We start from the raw sequence: 21,421 nt of genomic DNA on the forward strand, positions 1-21,421 counted from the left end.
ATCATTTCAAATATAAAAGGTACCCATCCCCAGTTACAGTATCATTATGTAAAGAGGTATTGCAGCTTTGTTACATAATAAGCCTAACAGTATCCTTAAGCATTATAACGTTTCAATTTTTTTACGTAATGTAATTCTATAGTACTGCTACATAATGTACAGTTAGAATTTTTTTATTAACATTACAGTATTTTTATGTGAAGTACCATTAAAATACTATCACATAACAAACATTACAGTGTAAATTTCATGTGACATTGCATAAATCAGTATTACAGTATTTTTGTGTATGTAATCCTGAAGTATAATCAAGTAATGTAACGTTACAGTATTTTTGCATAATGTTACTTTAAAGTATTGCTTCTTAATGTATATTTGCAATATAGATATGTCATGTATTGGAAAAGTTTCTATTAATTTAATGGTAAAGAATTGTTACTTCATGTATCATAACAGTATGTATGTCATGTAAAAAAGGTAATGAAACTATGTATTGTGTTGTAATGAAATCATTAGCATGACAGTATTGATATGTAATGTTACTTTATGTAATGTAACTTTTAATAACTTAATGCCACAGTATTGTTATGTCACATAATGTTAGGTTATGTAATGTTAATAAACTTAACATGCAGTAATGTTATGTTACATTATGTAACGTTCAATAATTCTACTTAAAAGTATTGTTACTTTATGTATTGTTACAGTATTATTACATGAAGTATGTAACAGTATTGAAATTTAAAGTAAAGTTAAGTGTCCTCAAATTGGCATTTAACAAGATGAATGCTAATCAGTACAGTACAGCATGGATAGATGGGATGGGATATGATTATATCCTTAAAACAAAATGAACAATTTTCCGTTATAACAGACTATTGCAACAGAACAATCAGAGGTTAAAAAGCCATTTGTTAAATCTGCAGCAGGTTTCAAACCACAAACATCTGTGAATTTTCACCGTGAAGGAAATAAGGGCATCAGCATTGTTTCAACTTCTGACGGAAAAAGACTTCCACAGTATCACTCTATTTCCTCTCAACCCCACGCTGGCCCTGTGGAGATGGCGCTGGTAGCACGCGGGGTGCTACAGTGCCTCAGCTGGCTGCATGAAGCGGGGACGACAGGGAGATTGTGCTTGACCTCTCCGCTCACCCCAAACATGATGAAGTCCTCTACTTTCTCAGAGGCAGGGTGACTTTAGAAAGTCAAAACTACAATGCAAACTTTCATCTCTCAAAAAAAAGAAGGGGAAAAAAACTGCTGCGTGTTCGATGACAGTCACACGAGAAGTAAAGTGCTGACTTGCTGGCCTCCCTGCCGATTCCCCGCTCTGCCACCGACGGAGCGTGTCTCGATAAATAAAGCAAAAACTGCAATGGAAAAAAAAAGAAAGAGGCAGCCAGAGAGCACAGAGCTATAATTAGTAAGTGATTAACGAGCAGGCTTCAGACAGGTCCCACATCATTGATTGTGATGTTGTGCAACAGCACAGAGAAAACGAGCCGGCCCGAGTAAGGGGCACTGAGGTCACAAACACATACACACAAACACGCAAACAGAGACGTGATTGTATTAAGTGCGTCCAGCGGTCATTAGCGAGAACATGAAGGTAAAGCACATTATGTCAGGAAGGTTAGAGCTGCTGTGAACACACTCCAGAACGTGGTGTTCTTGCATTTAAAGTTTTTTGATAGTATAATAACAGGGTTTCTGCTTCTCAAATAAAATACAGTTTTTTTTTACTCTGCTCAGTGTGTCTTACTTTTTTCCACCATGGTCAGAAAGTTACCAGTGAAATATTAATGTTATAAAAGTAAACAGACTTCCTGAATAAGGTTAAGTTTTAAGTCTTGCAGAAACATGAACCCTGTTAACAACTTTACTGACCAACAGAGGTACATGTTTTGTTGCATAAAATGAGTGCATGCCTCACATAAGGGTGACACGGAATGGTCATGTTTAGTAATATCTCATCTTAAAAGGAAAAAACTATTGAGAATAACTTTAAGATTTTTAAAAGTAGGTGTGCTCTCCCTGCCTCAGGCTTTGGTATTCCATGTAGGCAACTGGAAGGGCAGGTTAATAGTTTCATATGTGTTGTCACTGATGCTCACTATGTTCTGTATTCCTAAAGTTATTTGCTGCTGCTCTCCCTGCCCAAACTTTTAACATATGCAAATGAAAGGGGAAAGAGAAATGTGCTCTCCCCAACTCAGGCTTGAGCATTCCACATAAGCACATGGAAAAGCAGGTCACCAGTACAAAATGTGTTGCTGCTTTTTCTCACTCTGTTTAGTACCCCTGGGTGTTTTGCTGCTGCTCCACCTGCATTAGCCTCTACTGTATTAAGTCCAAAGGGGGGAGAAATGTGGTCTTACAAACTCTGGCTTTGGAAATTCACATAGGGATCTGGGTGGGCAGGTTAATAGTTTTATATTTGTTGTCACTGATGCTCACTATGTTCATTCCCTAAAAGTATTTGCTGCTGCACTCCCTGCCTTATTTTTAACAGCTGCAAGTTGAAATGGAGGAGATATGTGCTCTTACAAACTCTGGCTTTGGAAATTCACATGGACATGTAAAAAGGCAGGTTACTGGTATCATATACATCATTGATGCTTGCTCTGTTTTTATCCCTGGTTGGTCCTTGCTGCTGCTTTCCCTGCCTTAATTTTTAACATATGCAAATAAAAGGGGAGAGAATATGCTCTTCCCAACTTAGGCTTGAGCATTCCACATAAGCACAGGGAAAGGCAGGTCACCAGTATAAAATGTGTTGCTGCCGATTCTCACTCTGTATAGTACCCCTGGGTATTTTGCTGCTGCTCCCCCTGCATTAGCCTCTAATGTATGTACTTGAATGGGAGGAAAAATGTGCTCTACTTATTCTAGCTTTGGCATTCCACGTAGGCATGTAGAAAGGCAGGTTACCAGTACCATATACGTCATTGATGCTTGCTCCATTTTTTTATCACTGGCGGGTCTTTTCTGATGCTCTCCCTGCCTTAACTTTTAAGATATGCAAATTAAAGGGAGGAGAAATGTGCTCTCCTTAAAGGCAGGTTACCAGTATCATATATGTCATTGATGCTTGCTCTGTTTTTTATCCCTGTGAGGTCTCGGCTGCTGCTCTCCCGGCCTTTGCTCTGTATGTAAGTGCATGAAAGTGAGAAGAGATGTGCTCTCCCCGCCTCAGGTTTTGGAATTACACTAAGAAAAGTGGAAATGGAGGGAGCTCGCAGATCAGGGCTAACTTTTCACTTTCAAATTTTTTAATTCTTTGATTTAATTGACCTTGACTGAACTAGATTTAATAACAGAAAATTTAATTTAAAAAAATCACAAAACTGCATCAATAAGCTGAAATTGTCAGTGAGCATAAATAGTTGTGGCAAGACAACCAATTCTGTTCAAACGCCCTCTTAGATTTTTGTCATTTCTAAAAATTCTGAATGTACATAAAGGCGTCATCAGCATACTTTTATCACAGAGACTGAAATGAAGCTTCAAAGGGGGAGGGAGTTTGTCCCAATTGGAACAGCAAGCGGTAACCACAAACCCAAACATCAATTACAAAAGCAATGTCTGTGACTGTGTCACTAACAAGGAAAAAAACTGTTGTCTGACGAAGGATCAATGAGTCAGGCGGGTTAGATTGACCCGTTCAGCCAAAAGCTCTCTGGCTCTGCACTCCACTACAACAGGGGGAGAGAAGAGGGGACGCATGGCTTTTCACAAGTATGAAGTACCAAGCTACAGAGCAAACACTGAAGGGACTCTGAGTAAAAAAGTTACTAAACTTTGCATTAAAAATTTGTGTTTGGAGGAAAACATGATGCTGCCATCTTGCCTGTTCTTTAACTTGCTTCCTGCTCAGTTTGTGTTTTCAACAACTCCACTCTCACCTCACCCAAACTCTTTCTCCCTCCTCCACCTCCGCTCTCTCTGATGATAAGGCAGGCAGCACTAAGCGAAATTTCAAACCCGACTGTCAGACAGAAGGAGAAAGAGGAGAAGTACAGGGAGGTAGAAATGCTGAGCGAGGCGAAAAGAGAGGTGTCTTTCCTCTCTCCCTCCACTTTCCCTCTCCTCACTTTCCTTTTCTTTCTCGGGGCACTGGTCAGGTGCCAACATCAATGTACTTTACTCTGTGGCTGGGCGGGCACTGAGAGTGCTGGCTTGTCACGCATGGCGTAATGTCGCTCTGTCCTTGCCCCCATTCTTTAGGCTGCCAAGCTAATGATGATGACAATGAGAAAGAAGGGGAAGAGGAGCAGCAGAGGGGAACACTTAGAACTTGGCTCAAGTGCTTATGGTAAAGATTCCTCTGTCTAAATTAAAAGAGATGTATGGAACAGAAAGGTATGATGCTGTATGTGCAGGACCCTACACGCAGTAACATGTGCATTTAGAATGAGATACTATGACATTACATGAGCTTCACTAACATCGCATTGAATTATGTTTATTTTTTAGTGATGTTTACAGAAATAATCCTGCTCAATCGTCTCCTATGAGCACCTACATGTGTGTCAGTGTCTATGTCTGCCTCAACCCCTCCTCAGCCTGAATGTTGATGCTTTGGTTGTATAGGGAGGTGTCTAGTTGGAGTGTGCAGGTGACTTTACGTGTTGATAACTGCGAGTGGAAGATGCTAACCTGAGCGGCGACAATAGCGGACGTAGCATGGCGAAAGAAAAACACAACCAAACTAAAACAAACGCCAAACTGAAAAAGTTTCTTTCTAAACGAGGGTGAAGCTTGACTCGACTTTCAGGAACTTTCAGGAACTTTGAGAGCAGCACAGGGTGAAGAGTGTTACGAGTTAGCTTTCTGCTAACCAGGTATGTGTCAAATACCTGGGATCAGCTTGCGCTAACATGCAAAGTCTGGTGCACAGCTCTGGTGTCTCTCCCATGTAGAAATGCGATGCTACAGGTGGTTGCTGGGCTAGTGAGTGTGAGTGGGTGTGAGCCCAGTTTGGATGTTGTGTTTACTAACAAGTGACAAAAATTCATTAAGTTTTGTTAGGGAACATTATGATATTATGTTACGTTATGTTACCTAAAGTTACATAATGTAATGAAAAGTTACTTCAGCTGAGTTACTTAGTGGTGCGTTGCTTCATGTTGCATTATGTAACACTGCATTATTTAACAAGGTGTTACTATGTCTTGCTTTACTTAAAGTGATACTCCGGGATGGAACAAGTTGGGTCCTATCACAAGGTTTAGGGCAGAAATTACCCCTACAGCAGTGTTTTTGTGCAGCAGAAGCCCAGAGCGCCCGCACCAAACACCCCCTCCCTGCTCCTCTGCTGGTTTCCTCTGCACTCAGACGGGGCCATATTTTACTTGACCAAAAACACAAATAAACGGACTTCCACCGAAAAAATCTGATATCAGTCTGCATTCACGCTTTATTTAGAGAATTTTCAGCGCGTTACTTGAACACAAAAACTCAGCTAAATAAGGCTCTAGTTCTCATCGTGTCTCTTCGTCTTGGCAGACTACCTGTGTGAAAGTAACGATACAGATTTTTATTCTTTATTTTTATAACTGACAGCATATATCTGCAATGTTCTAATCTTATCTTATTGAAAATCATTGAACAATACCTGTGAAACAATACAATCTTTATGTTTTAACTTAAACAACCAATAAAGTGTCCTGAGTTTTAGATATTTCAGCAAAAAGCAACAATGGCTAGCTGTCAGACCTTCCTGGAGGTTTATAAGATCAGTTTCATACGCAAGGATGGGCCAATCACTGATCCCCCAAAGTTAAGGTAATCAGCACAGATCGAACAGTGCATGTCTACTAGTTACATTACATTATGTCTTGTTACATGATTTTAGCACAATATAGAATCTCATATGATACGATAAAGAATGGTTGGATGTGATATGTTGCATTACAATATGATGCAATGCCATGCAATACGACCAATACAATGGGTTCAATACAAAACTAACATTAAGATGTGAAAGATACCACACCAACAATAAGATTTAATAGAAAACAATGCAAGAAAATACTACAATCTGATAAGATCCCATGCATAAAAAAGAATTCTATTAAAGAGAAAGACGAGAGTATTGTGCTCCAATGTAATACTACTTTACGAAGAAGAATATGGATGGTATCCCACAAAATCTCACTGTTTAATCTTATTTTGTTGTATTGTGTCGTATTGGGTCGCTTGAAACAAATTATATTGTATAGTGCTGTATTTTACAGTATAAGTTATTGGACCAAACATTATAACACTGTGTAAATTGATTTAAGACAATGCACTAACATGCTAATTGTCCCTAACTGGGTATTACCTTGTCGTTGTTGTAGTAGGCCAGGCTCTCACCATCAAATCGCACCCACCTCCTTTGAAAAACACATTTTCTGCAAAGAGAGGACATGGTGCATTTAATCCATCCGCCTCATTTACTTAGTTTAATCAGTTTTGAGTAGAAAAAAGCAAGCAAAAAAAAAGCATCTGCTCTGAGCAGGTACTCATATTTCATCAAGAGTGCCATTGATTCATTAATGTCAAGAGTTGTATCAGCAGCTGTCAATTAACGTGATCGAAACAAATGGCCACTCACTATTTGAATATTCAGCAGTCCAAGGGCAGTTTGCCAGTTTGCATATCAGGCAGTGAAGGAGACTTTTAAAAAGGAAGTGAGTGATTGATAGCTAAGTGGTGAAGAATGTGCCTTTTCTGGCAAAAAAATTACTTTTTCAATCCAAAGTTAGTTGAAGAAAACACATTTTGCATCACAATACAACACGTTTTTATTCAGATAGTCTTTCCTTTTCTTTCGGTAGCTTGATGCAGAAAAACCAGACCTGCTTCAGGCTTTTTTATGATGATGTATCTGTTTTAAATTGTGAAAAGTAGGCACTTCTTTATCTGCTTCTGATTGATTTTGTTTGTTGTCGTCTGTACAGTTTATAAAGATGGACGGCGTGCCTTCTTGTTGAAACAAAAGCGAAGCCAACATGTTGTAATGCTGGTGAAGTAAATGTACAGATATGCAGTGACATAACTTGTCAACAAGGCTTAACCCATTCATTAAATACCAATTTCTAAGCAACAAATAACTAAGAACAGTGAAACTTTGCAAAAATTAACATCCCCTCTCAAAATGAAGAGAGTAGGCTTTATGACTGTTTCTTATTATTACATTAAATAAAGAAGAATATTTAATGTTTGATGTTCTGAGTAAATCATCTGCAGCCGTACTTTGACCTACCCTTGAGGAGATAATTTGTCCAACCAGCCCACTTTGAGCACCTGGTGTTTGGGGGCTCCATAGAAGCAAGCATACGGGGAAATATCAGGCAGTGCGTTTCTGCCCAAACCCCCCTGAGTGTCCATGGGCTCAGAGTAGAGGTCGCACTCCAACATGATTAAAGAGTCGTCCTTAGGGCCAGAGCCAGCCGGTCCAGCAGCGAGAGCCTCAGAGGTCACTGCAAAGCTTGGGTCCAAACCAGCTTGCGGCAAAATGCTGGCACACTCTTCGACGGTGGAGTATTCGTCTTCGCAGGGTTCTGGGATTATCGGAGCAGGTGGGGACACTTTTTCCTTGGAGTCTTTTTGTTTCTTTTTCCTGTGAAAGATTTGATGGTATTGAAGATATTTTAAGGATGACTTTCAAGTTGTTTTCTCCTTCATAACATATTAACACTATCATACAGTTGGTTAGTGTGAATGTGTTCAGACAAGGTGCTATTGGCTTAAGGAACAAACAAGTAGCCTAGCCTCATTAACAACATAATGTTTTTTTCCCCCTTGTGCATTTTCAGTTTTGCTTCGAATAAAGATACTCTGGAGTTATGCCTTTAATGTGTTTTTTTATGGTGCTTAACCTCTCTTAAAATGCCCACTTAAACACAAACGACAAAACAATGACAAAAAAGTCTGAAAAGCTAATTTCTCAGGAGGCTTCCAGTCCTTATACTAAGATTAGCTAAGCTAAGCTAAACTACTCAGCTTCTGTTTTCTTCTTATTTCTTAAATTGCATAACTAACAAGTAGATTTAAATCTTTTTGAGTCCATGTCAGAACTACTTCTTCAAAAACATACTTTCTTTAAAGCGTGCAGCTATGAGAAAACCTAAAATTAGCCAATCAATAGACAGTTAAACAATAGCAGCTGCATGCAAACCTTGGTAAAAGAAGCGCTGCTGAGTATAAGACATGACATTGCAAACTAGGGATAGACTCATTATCGACTGGGCCAACATTTAGCGTTTTGAGGTGTATCAGTTAGCCCTTTTTTTAAGCCGATAAGAGATTAGATTTAAGACTGTGTTATTTTGGCTCTAATACAGCCACGCCTCTTTGTTTGTCACTACTGATAGATTTTGTTATTTAGTTGTCTGTACAGTATATAATGATGGACAGCATGCCTTCTTGTTCAAACAAAAGTGAAGCCAACATGTTGTAATGCTAGTGAATTAAATGTACGGTTATGCAGTGGCATAACTTGACAATGGAGCTGTCAATCATGGAGTTATATACCAATTTTTTGAATACCAATTTTCTAAGCAACAAACGACTATGAGCAGCAAAAGTTTGCAAAAATATTGAGACTTGGTCATAAATTACAATGATATAAACTGACTAGTCACTAGCACCACAACCTGCCATTATTATGCTGTTCACATATTCAAATTAATGTTTCAAGGACACCAACTTGTCTGAATAACAGGAGCTAAACGCTGCTTCCGTTGCCAAAATTCATGTGCATATTTTTGATGGCATCAACTGTAAATTGGTCTAAAGAGCATTCCTTGATTTATGCACAAAACATGCATGCACTACCTACTATAGGCCAAAGTTTTATGGTGCTTAAGGCCTTTACTAGACCCGGACTACAGGTGCTAATAGTCTTGTCTCACAATGCTGAATCTTGATTGTTTAATTAACATAAGTGCTGATTTTTCGTGTAGCTAGCTAACCATTTCTTTGTTAATAGTAACTCTGAGACAAGGGAAAACTTGTTACAGCGCAAAAAGGCTAGCATTTTCATTTTTCTTTTTTTCTAATTGTAATTGTGAAAATAAGTCAGTTTCCAGTTGTAATAAGCTGACATAAAACAGCCTTTTTGTGCACTTAAATAAACATAAAAACCCATATGTGTATGAATTGGGAGTGATCTGCATACCAGGCACTCGATAGCTAGCTAGCTAGCAAGCCAAGGAATCTGCACAGAGTGCTGCTTGAAAAGAATATTTTAACTACTTAATCAACACACATTCTGCCTTAAAATAAAAGAAATAAAATAAGCACAAAGATAAATAAATGTGTTGTGTTAGTGGTGAGTTTAAACAGTGGTTACAGTCTAAATGAACATCCTTTAAACTGTGAGAGTTTACACCGTGTACTTTCACACAAAGCTTCAAACATGGGCGCTCTTAATAATGCATCTGGGCCAAAAGTGCCAAACCAAGTGTCAAAACCACGATCTGTGGTAAGGAGCACTTCTTTATACACACTGCAGAGTGTGGGACTGTAGTTATTTACAAGCATACCATACCTTTGTTTTTTCTGCTTTATCTTCTCTTTAAACCCCTTCTGTAGCCTTTCTTTAGCTCCTTGGTCCTACGGAGCACAGGGGAGATTAGCATCAGATAAAAAGAAAGTGTCCATCTTTCAGTCAGACAGTGTTATCTTGTTGCAGCGCTAAGCTATGTTAACTTTAGTGGCTTGGTGACATTTCCATTAACCTCAGAGGGCAGTCTGAAACAAGCACATTTCCCCCTCTGCGGTGGTGCCAACATGAACACACAGAGAGAGGGAAGTTTGGTGTGCAAAGTGTGGCCGAAACAGAGCTGATAGCGTTACAGATGTGAAAATTGTCTGTTCCTCTTTGGTAAGCTGCTACTCAGTGTCCACTGGTGGGAGTGGAGGCTGTCTTACCGGAGCGCTCTCAGGGTTGTTGTACAGGAACATTTCTCCATAAGGAGCGATTGGCGTCAGGGTTTCTTGAAGCAGAGCTAAAAAGGACAGATGGACGACACATTAGTGGGTTGAAACTTGCAGAGAGCAGTGTGAAGACCTCTTTCATTCCTCATTTGTGCATTAAATGTAAACAGAAACATTTTAAATATTAAAAAATATTCTGAATAAAAGGGTTAAGATCTATACCTATAAGTAAAAACAGTTAAACTGGAAGTAGAAGCATCGTAGAGGCCTGTTTAGAGGCAGGGCTAAATTTTAGCGGCTTTTCTGAGTGGAGCTGGGTGACAAAAAAAATCTTATGTATATTTTTTTTCATTCGAGAGTCTAATCACTTCTTAACTCTACCTCCCGACATATTTTACAATCCCCGAAAAAAATATACGAGAATGGCATCTGTCAATTATCGTTAAACGTGACGTCAAACCTCGTTTTTAACCTTGTCTAACTAATGACAACGAAACTTTTCAGAAAAAAGAGGACTTGAATACAAGACAGCCAAATGATATCTTCAAATCCCCACAACAATCAGACGTGAGAAACATTTCTACGAGGTGTATTAATTTTTTAAAGTTTGACCACAGCCCATCAGGAATGACTGGAGTGATGGATTTTTTAACCTATACAGCAGCCAGCCACCAGGGGGAGCAGTTTTTGTGGAGACCTCACGTCAAGCTGAGCAAGCAGACATTCATTTTTTTTTTTTACAGTTTATGGTTGCAACAGAGTGGTAACTCCCAGTCTAAAAATATGACGCCTGTGCAGGAGATTTAAAAGCTGCAGTTCCTGGAGTGTCCACTAGAGGCACACAGCAGAAACAACAACAGAAATTAGATAATACTGGTTTAAAAAAAGCTGATTTTTCAAGCATAAAAAAAACATCCTCATTGCTGTCTTAAAAAAAAAAAAAAAAAAAAAAAAACATTTTTAGTCTGAGTGTCTTTTTTATGGTCGGCAGACACTGTACGGAGATTGAATTAGCGCTGAAACGATTCCTCAAATGATTCGAGGTACTCGATTACAAAAATTATTCAAGTAATTTTCCCCGCCTCGAGGAATCATTTAATTTTAAAAAAGATCAAAGAGTGATATTTCAAATAGAGCTGAGGCCATATTAAGAGAGTTTTCAGACCCCTCAAGCTACCTCTTATACAAAATAGCAACTAGCAACAAATCTAGCTTCTTTTCTGGAGTTTGGAGACTAATGGGTCATTGTACAAAACTGGTGCCATTTGGGTCCGCAACATTTGATGAGATGTTAAGTTCTCTTAACGAGAAAAATTTTCATTTGAAAAATAACTGCTCTTTAACTAAACAAAAATGTATTTCATCCGATTACTCGATTAATCGATGGGATTTTCAGTAGAATACTCGAACACTAAAATATTTGATAGCTGTAGCCCTAGATTGAATTATTTCATAATTCGTTATTTACAAAGATGTTAAACTCACAAGATTTTCAGATATAAGGGTGTTGCTGACTTTAGTGTAAAAGCCGTCTACAAAAAACCCTAAAGGTCCAGCTCCTTGCCCTGCAAACTCAAACTAAGCTAGTTCAGCATTTCCAGTGTGAATGATGTGCTTAAAAACTCTGTATTTGAAACAAATTGGTGACATCACTGAGACTTTGCTCGTGTCTTATATGGTGGAAACTAATTTGGTTTTATCTCTAAGAGAGCATAACATCAATTTGAAACCAAGTTTTCAAGATTAATATTGATAAAGGCGAAATGACAGGGCTGTATCTAAAGTTTTTTAGACATGGGTGCCCCTTTTTGGCCACCCCAGTGTAAAATTCTCAGTAGGTCCCCGTCTTTTCTACAATCCTCCACAGTCTGTCTCAAGCTGTAGCCAAGGCCATTTCTTTGTCTTTGCCCCTGCTCGGTGGTCGGTGGAAGCTGTAGAAGAAGAGCGACTCAGGCCAGACACTATTAGTCTGCAGACCCGGGGGCCACCCTGCGTGGGCCACTGCCTGTCACGGTGAAAAATGACACCAACCTCTCCAGAGGATTGTAAGGGCCAGAAGACGTGGCCGCGGGGGCTGGACACACACACACAGACACCGGTGGAGAGGAAGAAACGCACGCAGACAGCGGTGTAAAAAGATTGAAACACCTTCAGACACATAAAGACGCCTTGAGACAAACTAAGACATTAAAGGATGAGCAGTTAAATGAGAAGTTACACACATACCAATACAGATTTTTAAAGCTTTACACACTCTTTCAAAAAATGCAGGCCATTACAGAAGGGCATAAAGGCCATGTGCTGGGCTGCTCGAAGGGGTCAGTTTACTCAATGATGGAGTGCAATCCAACACAGCCGCCCTCTCTCGTTGGGCAGATAGCAACCATCAATCATCATCTATCAGCCGACCTTCAGGCCACTCGCGAATCTCTCTGAGGGCTGCTGGACGCTACTGTACTCAATTCCTGTCTGATTCTCTCTATTCTTCCCTCTCCAGCGTCTGCTTTTCTCTCAGTCGACCACGCCGCTTCTTTATCTGCTCCTGACCAGACGCTCTGTCACAGTCGCAGTCGGGGAAACGACCTAGATGCCGCCATCAGTCCTGAGCCAGTGAGGAGATTGATTTTGCTCTGAATGAAGACTCCGTTCTTTTAAGTCGGGAAGTTACAGGTCAGTTTGTTATTATCACTCCCACACCGAGCCCCGAGGACACACATCTGCCACCACCTGAATTCAAATAAGTCACAAACTATTTATTATTTCAGTCACTGGTTCCCCTGGACGTACTTGTCAATACTCTAAAAACAATAGAGTGAAAAGTGGCCTTCATAACTTCTATAATAAGGTCAACAATAAAAAATAAGAGTCGTTACATATTTTTATTCAATCAAAAAGCCATTAAAGAGGAAGTATTGTGCCTTTTCTAAGCTTTAAATTGTCCCTCTGCTACTCCTGTAGTAGCCTTACATGATTTAAAGCCCAAAAAACATCATTTTTTCCCACTGGTGGTTTATTAAAACCTTATTTCAGCATCTGTCTGAAACACATCATTTGAAATTCTGTCCCTTTAAGGCTCTCCACTCCACAAGCCCCCATCGCTGTGATTGGACCTTGGTGTTTGAGGCTATAGTGTGCCCCCAACAGGTCAAAAACCTGTTATAAGGTGCTTATTGTGAATATATCGAGAAAATCTTGTTAAGATCTCAGTTCATTTTCAACCCAAACAGATTCAGGAATTTCTACAACTTATGAATTTGTAGCAGTTTGACGACCTACACAGGTTTAGGGAGTCCTTGGTGTTTGAGGCCCGCACCTCCAAAGCGTCATACACCAGTTAGTAAATGCTTACGCAAGGACCTCATCAGTTCAGCATGTCTTGTGAAGATCACATGAGTATTTTGTGCTCTGATGGACAGATTCAGAAAAAAAAATGAAAATGGTATTTGTAAGTTTATAATTTTTTGTTTTCTATTGTTTTTGAAAGTTAAAAATTGAACGTTTCCTTTAGGTGTTTTCACATTTTTAGTTCAGTGATTCTTAAAAAAAGAGTCCAGTTCAACTTTTTTGTTCAATTTCTAGTAAAAACTGTCTATTTTAAAAAAACTTTACAAGTACATTTTTTCTTTACAATTTTTTACTCTACTTATGCAATTCAAGCATCTTTTTTTTATCTTTTAATATTTTGAGTTAAGACATTTTTCTTGATTTGTCCACCTATAAAAGTGTAATAACTTGTGCTGTCAGGCGATTAAAAGGATTAATCTGATTAATTGCAGGATTCGTAATTAATTAATCGAATTAATCACATTTTAATCTCATATCTGCTTAATGTCCCCAAATGAAGAATTTGAATTCTAGGACATGACAAAATTGTAGAGCATGACCGATCAAATGAATACACAAAGAAGAGAAGATTTGTAAATTCACATTTTTTCAACTGGTCAATATTTAAATGTCCGTCTTCGCTGTCAATTTGATTGCAACCGTTTACTGCGTCTATAAAGTTAAATAATGTTTTCAGCGGGGGGAGGCTGGCAGAGCTTGTCATTCAAAAGCATGCTCGTAAACTACTGTGGGTGAGAGCAGTGTGCTCTTTGGATGAGAGCTCAGCATGGATACGAGGAGAAGATGTGAGATGACAGAGGCATAGAGAGATGCTGCAAGTCAAAAAAGTTCAGGCAGCTCACGCTCCAACTGAGGATGTGTTGCGGTAGTTCAGAGAGAAAGAGCGCACGATTGTGGGGAAAAGATGACAGAGATTGGGGAGAGGATCAAAGGATGGAGGGCCCGCTATTTGAAAAAATGTATATTTTTGCCTGTTTTTTGGACCAAAAACAGGAAGAGAGACATAAAAGAAGAGAGTCCACTCTTCTTAGGTAGTTTTGGTGTTTGCATAGTCATAAAAAACAATATCATTTGGGTCTTGAAAGATCGTTGAAGATGCACTGAAAATGGCTGGCAGTGAATGAGGTAATTGCACATGAAGGCTCATTTCTCCTCCTTTTACGTACAAAAATGTATCGAACTATTTCAAACGATGTTACCGTCACTGCTCACACGTACACTCGTACTTCCGTACGTTCTTTGCGTTGGTATTGCTGTTAACCAATACATCCACCAGGGGGAGCAGCCCAGAGTCAAAAGTTTATGACAATTAAACTAAAAAACAAACATGGTGACTGTGGAGGAGGTATTAATGATGTACCTTTTGCATGAAAGACAAAAAAAGGAAGCAGCGTTGTTGCAGGTTTGGTCCGTATCCATAAGCTTCATGGAGATGTGCAGAAATACGAATGAAATGAACACAGAGAAAGGGCAGAAATGGGCCTTTAATGTGACAGCCCTTGTAATAAGACAGATTTTTACTAAAAATAAGCCAGAAACACTTGCTCATATTTAAGTTTTTGCAGTGTTTATTCCTTGATGCTACCCTAACCACAGTTTAACATTCACAATTCTCAAAAAAAGGAGCCAAGGGGAACATTTTCTCGCAGGGATTTTCTGGTGAGAAACATTAAAAGATGTGTTGGGGTTTATAAATTAAAATTCCGACAGCCTCCTGATTGTAAACTACAATCATTATTTGAGGATACAAGTTTCGCTATTCATCCCAGAATAACCTCCGAGTGTGTATGCCCAAATGAAATAATATGTCAAATAACGCCTTGCTAGACCTTGGTGCGAGGGGGAGCTTCAGCTTGCAAGTCAAGCTCCCCGATCCCCTGCTCTGGGACCACCTCAGTTCCCTCTCTTCCTCCACTCGTCTCTCTCTGCCTGTTTTGCATCCATCTCCTCTTCCTTCCTCCCAACGCACTCCGCTGTCTCGCCTTTTCTCTCTTTTCTGGCTCCCTGTCTTGTTCCATACAGAGGGAAAGCTGGAGAAAAACAAGGCCTATCAAGAGACCGCTGCAGTGAAGGTACAAGGCACGGAACAGGGGAAGAAAAAGAAGCTTAAAGAAGGAAAACTGAGGGGGGTAAATGAAAGAAACGGTTGATATTTTGATTTGATTTTGGTCAGAAATGGACCCAGAAAGACTGACGTGTTTACAGGTGTTTAAAATGACATTCACACAGGCTGATGCTTCAGAAAAGTGTCATCAAATCCTCAGGGATCTACTTCAGCACGGGAAGCAGCTCACGTAGACTCAGATGAGACATGAGGGTCGACTAACTCAATAAATACAGCAAGGGAGGAGGGAAAAAAAACTCAAAACATATTTGTACTGGTTGTTCTACAAGCTCGGGTGTTGTCAGCAAAGTTAAACAACTTCTGAAAAAACTTCGGAGAGCCGGGCGGCAGAGAAATACACACCAGGGTCTCACTGAGGGACAAGATGTGAGAGCACATATTCCCTGTGAGGCGTGCGCTCGAAACGAGGGCGACGCCGTTTCCCACGACAGCCGCCAAACACACGCTCGCCCCCTTCTCCCCCCACACACCCACGCACTCATCTCCTCTCCCTTCTTTCATCCGGGCAAACAACAGCAGTGCTGACTCTACTGCCGAATGAAATATTCATGGCAGAGATGAAGCGGATGCAGCTGAAAGACTGTGTACCTCTCTGTATGCTGTTTGCACCGATGGGACCCTCACAGCCGGTTAGGTGTTCAGGGCTGGTTGTTTGCGCCGGTGGAGCGCTCCTGAGGAGGAAGAAAAATCAGTGTATTAGAATCAGGGGATAAATAGGTAACACCATTTAGACTTAAAGGCCTTCAGAGCAAAGATGCTGAATGCAAAACTTAAGTTTCCCGGGTCAATAATGTATAGTGTGTAGGTGGAATGCGGAACTGAATTAAATTTGAATGTAAAGAGGAAAAGTTTTCAGACTGTTTTTCATACGGAAAGTCTTGTTTAACATTAATTTATGCCAAGGTAGCACGGAAAACTTTATTTCTAAAGTTTGTTTCACCTTGCTCTCGTAACTTCTTTGACTAGTTTTCAAAAACTGCTCCCAAACTTTAATGAAGTGTAACTTGAAACTTAAAGGAAAAGTTCAACATTACTTCGTGCTCTGGCTTGAAAAGGCTGAAGTGTAAGGTATAGGTAAAGTAAGCTAGCAGAAGCAAGTTAGCTCAACTTAAAGACTCAGACATTTGCTAGCTGTGTTTGAAACAGAGGTGGGCGTTTCAAAAATACAATGAGAGCCACTGCTAACTGTGAACAGACTATCTGATATTAGGGATGCACGATATTATTGGCACGTTATCGGTTTTGGCCAGTCACGAAACTAGCTAAATTTACCCTGGTTGTGGGTAGTGTTATGATTTTCTCAGGGAGAGCATCATTCAGCTTTCAACTATGATTTATCTTTTGGATTTCTTTTTCGGTTTTAAAGCAATTGTCATCAATAAATCTACAGTTTAAGGTACATATTTGTCTTATTTTGCACAAGAAATGAATATTACATTAAAAAAATGTATAAGAGTATGCACCATAATACAAAATGCTACTTCCAATACAGAAGAGAGTTGATAACCTCTGCAATTACGTGTGCAGAAAAAATATCGGCATCAGCTCAATGAGTTGTTAAATATTGGATATTGGCAAAAAATCCATTATCCTGCATCCCTACTGAATGTATGAAAACTCCATGTATATTAGAATATCCAAGTATTCAAAATAATCAAAATAAAATTGAAAAAATGAAAGACCAAATATTCAGATTACTGAACAATTCGATATCAAATAAAAAGTGTAAAGCTAGGGGTGATAATCAGTTTGTATTTTACTTATAATTTGTAATTTGCTTGACAGAATACTCACATATTGGAATACTGTACATCATATTACATCATAACATATTGAACTCTCACCCTATGCCATCCAGTATTAAAAAACACAGGCCTTTTTTGCCCGTTATCTCAATACTCATAGTCAATGTTCAGTGCTGATCCCTGTACTTACTTTGTTTTTATGTTAATAGTAATATTTTTTCTACTTTTGTATATTTCTTTAAACTTCTATTTTTCATTTTCTTAGACTTACTACCCTATTTTTATTCTTATTAGGGGTGTAACGGTGCATGTATCCATGCCGAACCGCTCTATGATGCCATTCGGTTTGGTACAGTGCTGTATTCGAACAGTACAGTAAGTTTACGTTAGCCGCTGCACATGTCTCTTTAATATTCACGTGAGTACTCGTCTATGATTGGCTGAGCAGGGAAGGCGTTTTAATATTCATGAGGAAAGTGGTCTGTGATTCGTGCTTTGCAATCATGTGCATGTGCAAGGAATATTCTATTCTATTAGAATTCACAATTATTTTAAAACCATGTTATTCTGATTTCAAAAATTTGCATAAAAGAATCTTTGATAACCTAAATATTCCATAATGCAACATTTGGATATAAGGTTTTAAGATTTTAGAACATCTGAGTATTCAAATGTGAGATTATTTGATTGTTTGGATAATCTGAGTAATTACTGAATAATTTGATTAACAGTTTATAGACTAAAAAATTACCAGCAACTAGTAAGCGGTGATATTCAAAGGGTTTTGCCTGACAGAATATTCATTAATTCAAATATTTAATTCCTGAATGAGCAATTATTGGTTGTATAAATGTTTGAATATGAGGTTTTCAAACATTAGATTTTTTAAACAGTGAAATATTTGATTGTTCAACAGTTAAGCTATCTAAACTAAGCCAAACACAACTGACCTTCAAAACAGTCTAAAACCTCTCAAATCTTCACCATGTCGTCTTAGCATTTGTTGTCCAAAATGTAAGCATAAATGTTCTCTTTCAGAACTTCCTGTCTATGAAAGTTAATTGTGTAGCGTGTTAGCTAAAAATTAGCTGATTAGAAAGAGAAGAAATGCAGAAACGTAATGTTTTTACGTTACTTTGAAATAACTTTAAATCTTTGAATTTCACCTTTTTGATGTAACTGAAATGTTTCAAGTAATAACTTTTCATTTGCTGTAGACTTATTAGCATTTTAAGCTAAATCTTGTGCTTTTAACCAAACTGGTGCAAATTTAGATACTGTTGTTTACCAATAGATCCAAGAAATGGGTGAATTAATCTTTCAAAAAGGTGTTCTGACACTTTTCCATAGCCTAGTGGTATTACCAAGAGTTTATGTTACTGTTAGCTTAATGGCTACCTGCATTAGCTGTATTACTCATCATAAGTAGAAGCAGTAGAAGCAGTTTTCTAAGCTAACTCTTAGCTAGGAGTGGCGCAGACCCTCTCACCTGTCTTGAAGTACTGGTATTGCCTGAATTGGGATTTCAGGAACAGGCCGATGTCTCAGACGGTACGACCGTGTTGGCCGTGGACCTCCGGGAACCTTAACACTGCACTGTGACTCATAGATGGAGTTTTCAACCATTTCTCCAGAAAACACCTCAGAGTCCTCCATGGTTTTAAAGTCAGGAACCCCGGCATGAGAAGGCATGGAGTCTGTGCTGGAGACAGAGGGGTCTTCTGGAGAAATCTCCCAGTCTGATGGCGTTTCTTTAATTGAGAGGGACTCGCTGCTGCTGCTACTGGTGCTAAAAGACGCAGTGGTGCGGTTTTTGATGATTTCAAGCATGGCTAAGCCAATGTTCTCAGGATTTCGTGGGGCCGGTTGAGGCGGGCGTTGGTGTCTACCCTCGTGAGCATTCTTACTTTCTGTTCTGAGTTCAGCTCCTGGAGGCAAAGTCTGACTCCCCTCTAACTCACACTCTCTCCTCTCATGAGACTGAGGGTGCTGACAGGAAGTCCCTCTCTTCTTGTCCTTTAAGAAGACGTGCCTCGGATGTGGCACTGGCCTTCTTCGTGTCCTTCCATTCCTTGTTCCCTCTTCTTCCTCGTCTTCCTCTCCACCACTCTGCTGCTTCACCCCAAGTACTTCCAAACTGCGGAGGATGCGCCTACGGTGGCCTGTTGGAAGCACTTTCAGCTCCAAGAGGCGCTCATCTGTGAGGTCCTTGCAGTCTCCCAGAGCTGTGAATCCTCCTTCCTGGAAACACGAGGCATACTGGGTCAGGCGGAGGGTGGACAGCCACTCCTCAATGTCCTGGTTTGGCTCTGGAGGCTCCAGCATGATTCTTAACACCAGTTCTGCCACATGGAGGGATTTCAGAAGATACAGTCTCCCAGGTTAACACTGCAGACACAAAAAGAAGTGATACTTTAGGAGGCAGAGCTGAAATTTTCTGTTACAGATCACTTTAATGACATTATTGGTCTCTGAACTCATTGACAGGAAAGTTCAAAAATCATTCACTTCAAAGTCCTTCATCGAGGGATCGATAAAACCCTTGAGTTGGTGCAGTGGACAGAAAACCAAATGTAGGACATAGAGCCAGCAAGTCTAGATTGGCACAACACAACAGTGAAGCTGGCCCTACTTTAAACTTTGTACAAACCAAGATGTGAGAACAAGATGTGGTTTTAGATTCCAGGAAGTGGAAAAGAGTATCAGCTGACTGAACCACAAAATCACTAATGTGTCACTTGTCAGTTTTTGTTCTTGTGCAGGTAGACTGCAAGAATGAAGCCTAATCCCCCTCTCCCTCCAGTATTTATGCTAAATTCAGCTTGACTAACAGTGTTTTGAGTTTAGCTTTTCTAACTATTTATGCTAAGCCAATCAAAGTTACATTTTCACTTATTAGATTCAGCCATGTATACAATTTGAAACTTAGAATTCTGGTGCACTGTCTTTTAATTTTGCATCTAGATTCTTGCTAATTTTCAAGCTTTCATGCTAAGCTAGGTTAATACTTGTTTGGTTTCACCTTTGGTGTTTGGTGTACCATGATGTTTCTGAATGTAGTTTTAGATGAAATTGTCCGTTCAATGACCTGGTAGACTTATTGTCCTTTTTATTTTCTTACTCAACTGTTTTTCTCTGCTTCAAGTTTGCCAATGCTAAGCTAGGCTAACATTTATTTATTGTTGGTTTATTGTTTGTATTAAACCTTCACATTTAAAGACAAATGTTGAATGAGTGTCCTTTTATCCTTAGGTTTTGGCAAGAGAACCCTCTTCTATTAACATTCATGCTAAGCTACATTAAGCTAAGCTAACTGTCTTTTATACTTTGCTTTATATGAAATTTGAGATTAAGGACTTCAGTGGACTGCTTTTTCTTTTTGTTTTTGGATCATCACTATTTTTTCTGCTACAAGCTTTCATGCTAAGCTAGGCTAATACATGTTTGATTTTTACCTTGGTATTACATCTACAATTCAAAGCACAAGTTGAAAGAGATTCCGTCAATCTTAACATGTTTGCAAGGATAACATTTTTCTTTAGCAGTTATGCTAAGCTAAACAAGGATAAACTAAGAGTATTTTGGTTTAAGCTTTGTATGATAATTAAGATTTAATATTCTGGTAGGCTGATTTTTCTTTTTCTACAGGGGTTTGACTGTTTTTCCCTGCTTCATGCTTTAATGTTAAGCTAAGCTAATACGCATTTGGAGTTACCTTTGTTGTAAACCTAAAATTCTTGCACAGGAGGGAAATGTTTCCTTTATCTTAAAGTTACCACGGGGCACAAGAAGCCTCTTTCCTTAGGCACTTATGCTGAGTCAACCAAAGCTAAGCTAATAAAAAAGCTAAGCTAACAGTGTGTTTGGATGTAGCTTTGTACAAAATTTGGGATTCCGGTTTCGATTTGACTGATTCTCCCTTTTACCTTGGATTGTATCTGTTGTTCTGTGCTTCAGGTTTGCCAATACTAAGCTAGGCTAATTATTTATTAGCTAGCTATTTGTTAGGTGTAACCTTTGCATTTGTCCTTTAAATATAAAGATGTAAGTTTAATGAGTTGTCTTTTATCTACAGATTTTGGCCTAAGATTCTTTTGTCTTTTATCATTCATGCTAATTCTTCTTGGATTTAAGGTCATTTTTCCAGCTTTAAGCATAGTGCCGGGCAAAGATTTCCCCCTTGTTCAAATATTCAGTGCTAGCTAAACTTTTAGCCTAGGCTGGGCTAAAAGTCTAGTTTCCATTTATCTTTGCGTTTTGGCAAGGGAAACCT

The 21,421-nt window shown here is 39.1% G+C and overlaps 1 protein-coding gene across 5 annotated transcripts in view; it reads right to left on the reverse strand.

Annotated features, from left to right (window-relative positions):
• The window catches only part of arap2 (ArfGAP with RhoGAP domain, ankyrin repeat and PH domain 2), a 177,739-nt gene that overhangs the window by 152,298 nt on the left and 4,020 nt on the right, over nucleotides 1-21,421 (reverse strand). For all 5 annotated transcript variants that reach the window (XM_074698999.1, XM_074698994.1, XM_074698996.1 and 2 more), the window contains exons 2-7: nucleotides 18,638-19,536; nucleotides 15,992-16,074; nucleotides 9,928-10,004; nucleotides 9,545-9,609; nucleotides 7,256-7,612; nucleotides 6,332-6,401 (exon numbers count right to left, since the gene is read on the reverse strand). In XM_074698999.1, coding sequence (XP_074555100.1) covers nucleotides 6,332-6,401; nucleotides 7,256-7,612; nucleotides 9,545-9,609; nucleotides 9,928-10,004; nucleotides 15,992-16,074; nucleotides 18,638-19,473 — 1,488 coding nt within the window. In that variant the 5' untranslated portion in view covers nucleotides 19,474-19,536. The remainder of the gene's footprint in view (nucleotides 1-6,331; nucleotides 6,402-7,255; nucleotides 7,613-9,544; nucleotides 9,610-9,927; nucleotides 10,005-15,991; nucleotides 16,075-18,637; nucleotides 19,537-21,421) is intronic.

Source organism: Halichoeres trimaculatus, unplaced genomic scaffold (assembly GCF_033239565.1).
Source record: "Halichoeres trimaculatus isolate MK-OKI-2021-1 unplaced genomic scaffold, fHalTri1.1 fHalTri1_scaffold_22, whole genome shotgun sequence".
Taxonomy (NCBI): domain Eukaryota; kingdom Metazoa; phylum Chordata; class Actinopteri; order Labriformes; family Labridae; genus Halichoeres; species Halichoeres trimaculatus.